General features: G+C 54.8%; 1 protein-coding gene across 1 annotated transcript; it reads right to left on the bottom strand.

Moving 5' to 3' along the window:
• Nucleotides 1-562: 562 nt before the first annotated feature.
• On the bottom strand, nt 563-8,411 carry LOC103168050 (E3 SUMO-protein ligase PIAS3-like). Its single transcript, XM_029050098.2, has 15 exons — nt 8,305-8,411; nt 7,692-7,862; nt 5,400-5,484; nt 5,100-5,141; nt 4,837-4,927; nt 4,606-4,719; nt 4,383-4,488; nt 4,098-4,171; nt 3,735-3,895; nt 3,544-3,641; nt 3,165-3,306; nt 2,946-3,053; nt 1,890-2,029; nt 1,266-1,437; nt 563-1,140 (listed from the first exon to the last, which is right to left on the bottom strand). Exons 2-15 carry the CDS (start codon nt 7,795-7,797, stop codon nt 924-926), a joined length of 1,656 nt encoding a protein of 551 aa, XP_028905931.1. The 5' UTR covers nt 7,798-7,862; nt 8,305-8,411; the 3' UTR covers nt 563-923.
• Nucleotides 8,412-9,030: the final 619 nt, after the last annotated feature.

Below are 9,030 nucleotides of genomic sequence, written 5' to 3'. Positions count from 1 at the left end.
CAGTCTTAATGCCCATTTTACAGATGAGGTAACTGAGGCACAGAGAAGTTAAGTGACTTGCCCAAAGTCACACAGCTGGCAAGTGGCAGAGCTGGGATTAGAACCCACGACCTCTGACTCCCAAGCCTGGGCTCTTTCCACTGAGCCACGCTGCAGCATTTGCCTAGGGGAAAAAGAGTCAGAGGACCTGGATTCTAATCCCGGCTCCACCACTCAGCTGCTGTGTGACCCCTGGCAAGTCACTTCACTTCTCTGTGCCTCAGTTTCCCTAACTGTAAAAAGGGGATGAAATACCTGTTCTCCCTCCTACTAGACTGTGAGCCCCATGTGAGACAAGGACTCTGTGCAAACTGATTAGCTCATATCTACCCCAGCGCTCCAAACAGTGTTTGACACTAAGTAAGCACTTAACAACTACCATTATTTCATTATCATTACTATTACCCCAATTATCATTATTACGCAAGCCTACTATGTCTTTAGAGCTTGTCCCCTCCCAGCCCTCCTCCCCACTCTTAGCTCCCATGCTCATGAGGAAGAGGCAGCAATGGTATTTCTGGAATGTTTTCCAACTCAATAAATGGTGAACATTTATTGAAGACAATGGGTTGAGAACAACTCTTTTCTACCAACATACAATAAAATTCTAAGCAAATTCAATAACAAAATAAAATCCCCAACCATGGACCTCAAAGTGTAACAAAGACAAGAGTTGGGGATGTGGAAGCTGGGGAGGGAGATGGGGGGGCACATGAGTGTCTCCTGTCCCACCACCCCTGAACACATGTTAACAGAAGAGGTCCCAATATGGCACCCTAGTGTGGGGAGACCCTAACCCCTTAAACATGGGGCAAATTGGACTATGGATTGAGCCAGGAAAGAAAAGCCTTCTGTCTTCTCCCAGTGGGACCTGATGGTGGAAGCTATTCAGAACAGGGGCCTGGGGCTGGGGCTGGGGCTGGGGCTGGGGCTGCAGCTGGTGGGTAGCCCCAGAAAAAGTTATGCCCCAAGTCACAGGTGCTCTGAAGGGTCAAGACAGGTGAGTCAGACTGCTGCAGAGGGAGAGGATGGGGGACAGACTGGCACCTATTGGGTAGGTCGGCTGGAGGGGCGACTGCTGATTGCTGAGGTCTTCTCACCCTGGGAGAAGGAAGAGAGGGTGTTGGCCATTGGGGAACCAGGCTGCCTGCACCCTCCCCCTCCCTCAGGGCAGCCCCCTCAGGTTCCCTGTGGAGAAGAGGGCAGGAACAACCCTGCGGCCATACCCTGTGGTGGGTGTGGCAGCCGAGGTGGCTGCTGTGATGGTCAAGGAGGCAGCCGATACAGCTGCCATGGTAGTCAAGGTGGTGGCTGGAGTCTGCAGCTCTACTTTGGATGACTTGCTGTCCATCGGGGCAGTGGTAGGAATCTCCTTGTTGCTGTCAGGTACAGGGTCAACTGGCAGGGAAGGAGAGAGAGAGGGCTGAATCCCCCTACCCTGCTCAGGGGCCTTCCCCTCCCATTGGGCCAAGCCAGAGGGTCGGGGCTCTCAGCCCTGGTCGCTGGGGCCCGAGGTGTAAGGTTTGGGGGATGGGGGTGCTGGAGACTGTATTGAAGGTAATAATAATAAATAATAATAATCATGGTACTTGTTAAGTGCTTATTATGTGCCAAGCACTGTTCTAAGCACTGGGGTAGATACAAGGTAATCAGGTTGTCCCACGTGGGGCTCACAGTCTTAATCCCCATTTTATAGATGAGGTAACTGAGGCACAGAGAAGTTAAGTGACTTGCCCAAAGTCACACAGCTAAGTGGTGGGGCCAGGATTAGAACCCATGACCTCTGACTCCCAAGCCCGTGCTCTTTCCACTACTCCAGGCTGCTTTACTAGGGGTGAGAGGTGTCTCACCTGGGAGGTTGCAGGGGCCAGGGGAATCACCACAAATGAGTAAATCCCTCAGTAATCCTGATGGAACCCTGGACCTTCTTTGTTGTCTTTTCCTCCCTTCAAGTAGGCGGAGGTGGTTTTTGAGCATCTCATGCAACTCCCTGTAGAGAGAAAGATCAGAGAAGGGTCGGTGGGGGATGGGTGAGCCTTTCACTGCTTCCCTAACTCCAGACCTCCCATGACCCAACCGCATGGCTGGGATGCAGCTCCTCCCCTGGGGCCACCTAGGCTCCCATCGCCCCCTGCTTCAGCCGGCCCCGGGACTGTCTCCAGCGGTGGCAGCACATCTTCTGAAAATTCCTGCCCCCTCTCTGCCCCAGCTCTCTCAATGAAGTTTTGCACCTGCCTTCCTTGAATGTTTTTCACTCTGCTAATGGGTGAGAATTTCTAGACTACACTGGGGTGAGAACATCTGTACCCTAACCACATTCAAGAACATTCTTAGCAAATCCAACCACGTTCCAAGTGGCAGGCGGCCCTGGCCACCAAGCTCAAATAATAACAATAATAATAATAATGGTGGTATTTGGTAAGTGCTTACTATGTGCAAAGCACTGTTCTAAGCACTGGGGGGATACAAGGTTATCAGGTTGTCCCACGTGGGGCTCACATTCTTAATCCCCATTTTACAGATAAGGTAACTGAGGCACAGAGAAGCTAAGTGACTTGCCCAAAGTCACACAACTGGCAAGCGGTGGAACCGGGATTAGAACCCATGACGTCTGACTCCCAAGCCCAGGCTCTTTCCACTGAGCCATGCTGCTTCTCAAGAGGCAATGGCATTGTTGGAGAGGAGGGAGGCTATTGGTGACAGAAGGGAGAGAGGGGCCAGAGGGAGTGGGGAAGAGGAAAACCCGGAGATAGATGTGTGCTCCATTCCTGTCCCCCTGCAAAGAGAGAACCAACTAGAATGGGTTCCTAATACAGCATCCAGGGTACGGAGAACCCTGGGGAGAACCTCACCAACTTGTTCCTCCCCAGCCTCAGTGGCCCCATGTGTCCTGGGGTAGCCCTTACCTGAGCCTCTCGTAGCTCATGTCTGAGGAGTATGTTACTGGTATGTAATCTAGGGCTTTGGCCTGGTCTTCAATGCCTTGGGTCAGGTCCTGTTCAACAAAGCTTGCCCTGGGGGAGGCAAGATGGGATGTTGGAGGCTGGGGGAGGAACCAGCTCATCACTCTCCCCAGCCCCCGGTACCCCAGTGGGAAACAGGGCACATCAATCCTGGGGCCGTACCCTGAGGTGCTCGTGGAGGGCAGGATGGCTGCCCCGGGGTGTGGACCCAGCAGTTTCTCGGAGGCCTCAACTTCTGTGGATGAATCACTGACCTCCTCCACAGTGGCATACTGAATCTTCCTCATCAGGTTCATTTGATGGCCTAGTCAGGCAAAGGCACAGAGAGACCTGAGTCTCCTCCCCTGCCCAGCCCAAGGGGCTGCCTTTCCCACCCTCCTGGCTGGGGACAGGAGTTGCTCTCGGTCCAGATGATCGTGGCCTGAAGGAACCGGCATTGGGATGGTGGGGATGTGGTCCGGGCTGGGGGCATAGGGGAGGGGCGTCTCACAACGTAGGCCAAAGAAGCCGGGACGCCCAGCAATTTCTAATGAATCCATACGGTTCTTGGTCGGGACCCAGGAGCCATCCTGCAAAATGTCAATTTCTTCACAGTCAATCTCTTCATGGGCGATAGTACAGAGGATGATGTAAAAATATCTGTAGAGAGACGTCAGGGAGAGGTCATTGGGGAATGGACAGTGGGGGAGAGTCAAAATAGGGGGGTCAGCGGAGAGTAATCAGCATTCATACTCATCTATGATGAGGTTTTCATACAGAATCTCCTGGTCACAGATAGGACACCTCCAAGTTTCCTCCTTCTCGTTACTCTCTAGGAACAGGATGGCATCGAAAATCTGGACGTGGCTGCAGGATACTGAGCGACAGGGCAAGGACACAACACCCTGCCCCAGCTGGGTGGACGGGAGGAGAGAGAGTTAAAGGTCGGGGGAGGAGGAGGGACTGCTGGATCACCCCCCATGGGACTCAGCCCCTATTTTGGGCCTCATACATTCACGCACCTTCCTCATCCAAACCTCAGTGTCTTTCCCTTTCCCCACCCCCATCCCGGGGTCTTAGCCTCCTTCACACCATCGAGGACCCACTCAGACCCACCGGGCATAGGAGGGAGACGCGGAGACTTCTGAGGCCTAACTTGGGATCACAAACTACCGGCATCACCTCCCGGACTGAAAGGGAGAGAGGAGATCATGGGGGTCAGCTCAGCCCGAGTGGCCGCAGGCTCAACATGGGTGAGGGGTGATGGTACCCGGGAATCAGTGGTCTGCCAACCAGAGGCTCTCTTCTTTGAGAAGGAGAGGGGGCAGGGAAGGGCCAGAGGTGGACTGGGGAGTCATTCACTTTGGGTTCTGGAGGAAGATGGGGTGGTAGGTCACTAACCCATGGACATTGTCCCGTATGAGGGGAAAAATATCCTGTTTGTCAATCGCTCCACTAACTTCTCAGCAGTAAGTTGCTTCACCAAGCACACGGACATGGCGAAGTCCTGTGGGGGACAGGGAGGGAGCTTGAGAGAGTGGTCAGTGCTTTTTCCTCCACACACCTCCCACCATCCCCCACTGCCAAAACCCACCCCCACCAACCCCATTCCAGCCATACTCACCCGTCTGTCACTCAACGACCAAAGGAGCATGACACCATTGGGCGCTTCATCAGAGGGGCGTACGAGATGGGTGATATCCACGGGGCGGTTGTAGTGTTTACCGTTAGTCTCCACCTTTGGGGGTGTGGGTGGGGATCAGGAGCCAGACAGGTCACTCTACCTGAGTGAGCCACCACTTCCTCCCCACTTCCCTCCCCTGAGCCCCAACTCGGTATGGGTTTGGCCTCTCACAGGTGGAAAGCATAACTGCCCGTTGACAATGATGATCAATTGCAGAGGAAGACAGTCTGGTTGAGGGCCTCGGGTGTCCCATAAACAGAGCCTGTGGAGTGAGGGGGTGGCCGGTGGCAGGGGAGGAACCATCAGTCCCTCACCACTGCACTGCCCCCTGGGAGCCCATAGGGACAGAGCAGATGAGAATCCACCCAGTCCCCTCCCTTCCTCTTCCCATCCGTCTCTCCAGGGTCCCCAGTGAGGGGGAGGGGTGGTCATACCGCAGATGCACCTGGAAGGTGTCGTCTCCTGGTTCAACTTCACTGCAGATATGGAAATCATGTGGAGAGGAGTCGGTGAGGAGAGTCCCCCAGAGAGCTGCCCTCCCCAATCCCCCAATTAGAGTGGTGGCCGTGCTCTATACCCAGGGGGCACGCCAGGGAACCCCAGTGTTGAGAAACATGGCTGTGGATGAGGGGAGAAAGCAGAACATGGTGGAGACCATGCCTGGCTGTGCAGTGGGTGGGTGGGGGAGGGGGACTGAGAAGATTCTGGGCCACTCCATTGGGCATCATGGTTACCTTCTACTGGATATCTCATCCAATTGTTTCCTGCTGGCCATGAAATTCATCTCTGCAATCTTCAATTGTTCAGTGTCCCTATGCACTGGAGAAACAAACACAGAGACAATGCTCTTGCATCTGTACCCTTTGGGCATTTGGTATTCAACCTACCTGTAGCCTCACAGCACTTATGTACAAATATACAAATTATTTATTTATATCTTCTGCTTCCCCCTCTGGACTGTAAATCCTTGTAAAAAGGGAACATATCTAATAACTCTGCTGTAATGTACTCTCAAACGTTCAGTACAGTGTTTGGCACACAGTAAGCACTCGATATATTCCAGTGGTTGATTTACTGATAAGGATGTGTGTGTGTGTGTGTGTGTGTGTGTGTGTGTGTGTGTGTGTGTGTGTCATAGGTCAGGCCAAGAGATCAGCTAACCCCCAACCCCATCCCTGTGATGAGAGTAGTGAGTCCCTTTGAGGAGGAGAGAGGAGACCAAAGGCATGCCTGTTAGGGTCAGGAAGGTTGGTGGTAAACTGAGGCACAGCAAGCCCAGAAAGCTAGAAATACCCCAAGGAGTGAGGGAAAGAGGTCTGGTCAGGTTTTCAGGGGAATAATGGAAGTTCAGTGGCACCAGCCCACCGGAAGAGAAGGGGAAAGGGAAGTGGGCAAGGGGACCATTCATTCATTCAGTCGTATTTACTGAGCACTTACTGTGCACAAAGCACTGTAAAAAGCACTTGGGAGAGTACAGTACAACAGCAGACACATTCCATGCCCACAACGAGCTCACAGTCTAGAGGAGGAGACAGTAATATACACAAAGGAATAAATCAATAAATGTATTACAGATATATATGTGCTGTGGGGATGGGAGGGAGGATGAATGGAGGAGCCAGGGCGACACAGACGGGAGTGGGAGGAGAGGAGGGCTTAATCAGGGAAGGCTACTTGGAGGAAATGTGCCTTCAGTAAGGCTCTGAAGTGGGGGAGAGTAATTATCTGACTGATATGAAGCAGCGTAGCTCAGTGGAAAGAGCCCGGGCTTGGGAGTCAGAGGTCATGGGTTCTAATCCCAGCTCCACCACTTGGCAGCTGTGTGACTTTGGACAAGTCACTTCACTTCTCTGAGCCTCAGGTACCTCATCTGTAACATGGGGATGAAGACTGTGAGCCCCACGTGGGACAACCTGATTACGCTGTATCGACCCCAGCGCTTAGAACAGTGCTTTGCACATAGTAAGCACTTAACAAATACCAAATACCATAAGAGGAGGGAGAGCACTGCAGGCCAGAAGCAGGACATGGGCAAGAGGTTGGTGGTGAGAAAGATGAGATCGAGGTACAGCGAGAAGGTTAACATTAGCAGAACAAAGTGTGCGGGCTGGGTTGTAGCAGGAGAGTAGCGAGGTAAGGTAGGAGGGGGCAAGGTGACTGGCTGCTTTAAAACCAATGGAGAGGAGTTTTTATTTGATGTGGAGATGGATGGGCAACAACTGGAGTTTCTTGAGGAATAGGGAAACATGGCCTGAATGTTTTTGAAGGAAAATGATCTGGGCAACAGAGTGGAATATGGACTGGAGTGGGGAGAGACAGGAGGCAGGGAAGTCAGCAAGGAGGCTGATAAAATAATTAAGGCGGGATAGGATGTGCTTGCATCAACGTGGTAGCAGTTTGGATGGAGAGGAAAGGGCAGATTTTAGCGATGTTGTGAAGGTACAACTGACAGGATTTAGTGATGGCTTGATTTTGTGGGTTGAATGAGAGGAGTCGAGGATAATGCCAAGGTCCCGGGCTTGTGAGACAGGAAGGATGGTGGTGCTGTAAACAGTGATGTGAAAGTGAGCGGGAGGAAAGGTTTGGGTGGGAAAATAAGGAGTTCAGTTTTAGCATATTAAGGTTGAGATGCTGGGAGAACATCCAAGTGGCGATGTCTTGAAGGCAGATGTGAGACTGCAGACATGGAGAGCGATCAGGGCTGGAGATGTAGATTTGGGTGTCATCTGCATAGAAGTGGCAGCTGAAGCCATGGGAATGAATGAGTTCTCCAAGGGAGTGAGTGGAGATGGAAAATAGAAGGGGGCCCAGAACTGATCCTGAGGGACTCCCCCACCCCACAGTTAGGGGGTTTGAGGCAGAGGAGGAGCCTGTGAAAGATCCTGGAAATGAGCGGCCAGAGAGATAGGAGGAGAATCAGGAGAGGACAGTGTCAGTGAAGGCGAGCCTGGATAATGTTTCCAGGAGAAGTGGGTGGTTGACAATGTCGAAGGCAGCTGAGAGGTTGAGGAGGACAGCTACCTCACCTAATTTGGTTGGTTTCACGAACTCGGCGCAGACGGGGAAGAACGTGAGCTCCTTCATCCTGACGACGGGGCCTTCGGTGAAGACGTCACTCTCCTCTGCGCTCATGGTTGCGGTGGGGTCGGGGTCGGTGTCGGGGTCCCGCTGTCCTCGCCCTCGGCTCCGGTCCGGTCCTGGTGCGGTGGTGTGTGGTGGTGTGTGGTGGTGTGCGGGGTCGGGCGGGGCTGTGGGGGCGGCGGGCGGAGCGGGGGGGTCCCGGGCCCCTCCTGGCTGCCGCCGGGACCCGCGGGGCTCTGCCCCCTCCCACACCCCGCCTTTCCCACCCCAACACGCGACGCCCGGACCGGAACACGGGGGGAGGGGTACGGGGGGGCACGGAGAGGGGCACGGGGGGAGGGGCACGGGGGGGGGAAGGGCACGGAGAAGGGCACGGGGGGAGGAGGGCAAGAGGACACAGCTCGCTCGCTCTTCTCCCGCTGGGGCCTCGCCCTCGGCGCCGTCCAGGAGAAGGGCGTGTGGGGGAGGGCCGAAGGAGGGAAGGCGAGGGGCGTCTGGGGAGGGCGGACATCTCGGGGGGCCTTTCGACGGCGCCTTAGGGCGGAGAAAGTCTCTCACCTTCGGGGGGAAAAACCGTCCTTCTCCTCAGACCTACTGCGGAGAAACTCCGCGGCCGTTGGCGGGCGTCGGCCTCCTCGGCCGTTGGTTGGCGTCACGTGACCGTGTGGCGGGAAGGCGCGGCTCTCCCGAGGCCCCGCCCCTCGGGGCCCCATTGGCCGAGAATCCCAACCGCCGGCTGCCCGGCCAATCCGCGCGGGGGCGGGAAGGGCGGGCCAGGGATGGGGCCGCCACTCCAGCTCCTCTCCGAGGGGGGCAGGGGCGGGGGCGGGCGCTGCTCTCCGAGGGCCCCGAGGGGCCCCGCCGTTGCCCCACGACTTAGCCTTGTCGGTTGGCGCCCGCTGTCACGTGGCGGTAGAGAAGGACGCGCTGCTCTGTCGGGCGTCTCCTCCAGGGGGAGCTATTTGCACGGAGTGTCAATCAGCGGGAGCTCAGCCAATCCCTGGCGAGGAATGGGTCGGGAGGCGGGTCTGCCTCCACCTTCTCCCCCCCCCCACCCCTTTTACCACCTCGCGGGCTAAAGGAGAGGAAGAAGATAGAGGCGGGCGGGCGGAGGCAGTAAAGAGGTCCTGTCCATGGAATAAGGCTGGGGCGTCATACACATTCATTCATTCATTCACTCACTCACTCATTCATTCATTCACTCACTCATTCATTCAGTCAATAGTATTTATTGAGCGCTTACTATGTGCAGAGCACTGTACTAAGCTTTTGGAATGGACAAAT

This window comes from Ornithorhynchus anatinus, chromosome X1 (genome assembly GCF_004115215.2).
Source record: "Ornithorhynchus anatinus isolate Pmale09 chromosome X1, mOrnAna1.pri.v4, whole genome shotgun sequence".
Classification (NCBI taxonomy): domain Eukaryota; kingdom Metazoa; phylum Chordata; class Mammalia; order Monotremata; family Ornithorhynchidae; genus Ornithorhynchus; species Ornithorhynchus anatinus.
The sequence above is the reverse complement of the archived record's forward strand: the minus strand, read 5'-3'. Positions and strand labels throughout refer to the sequence as shown.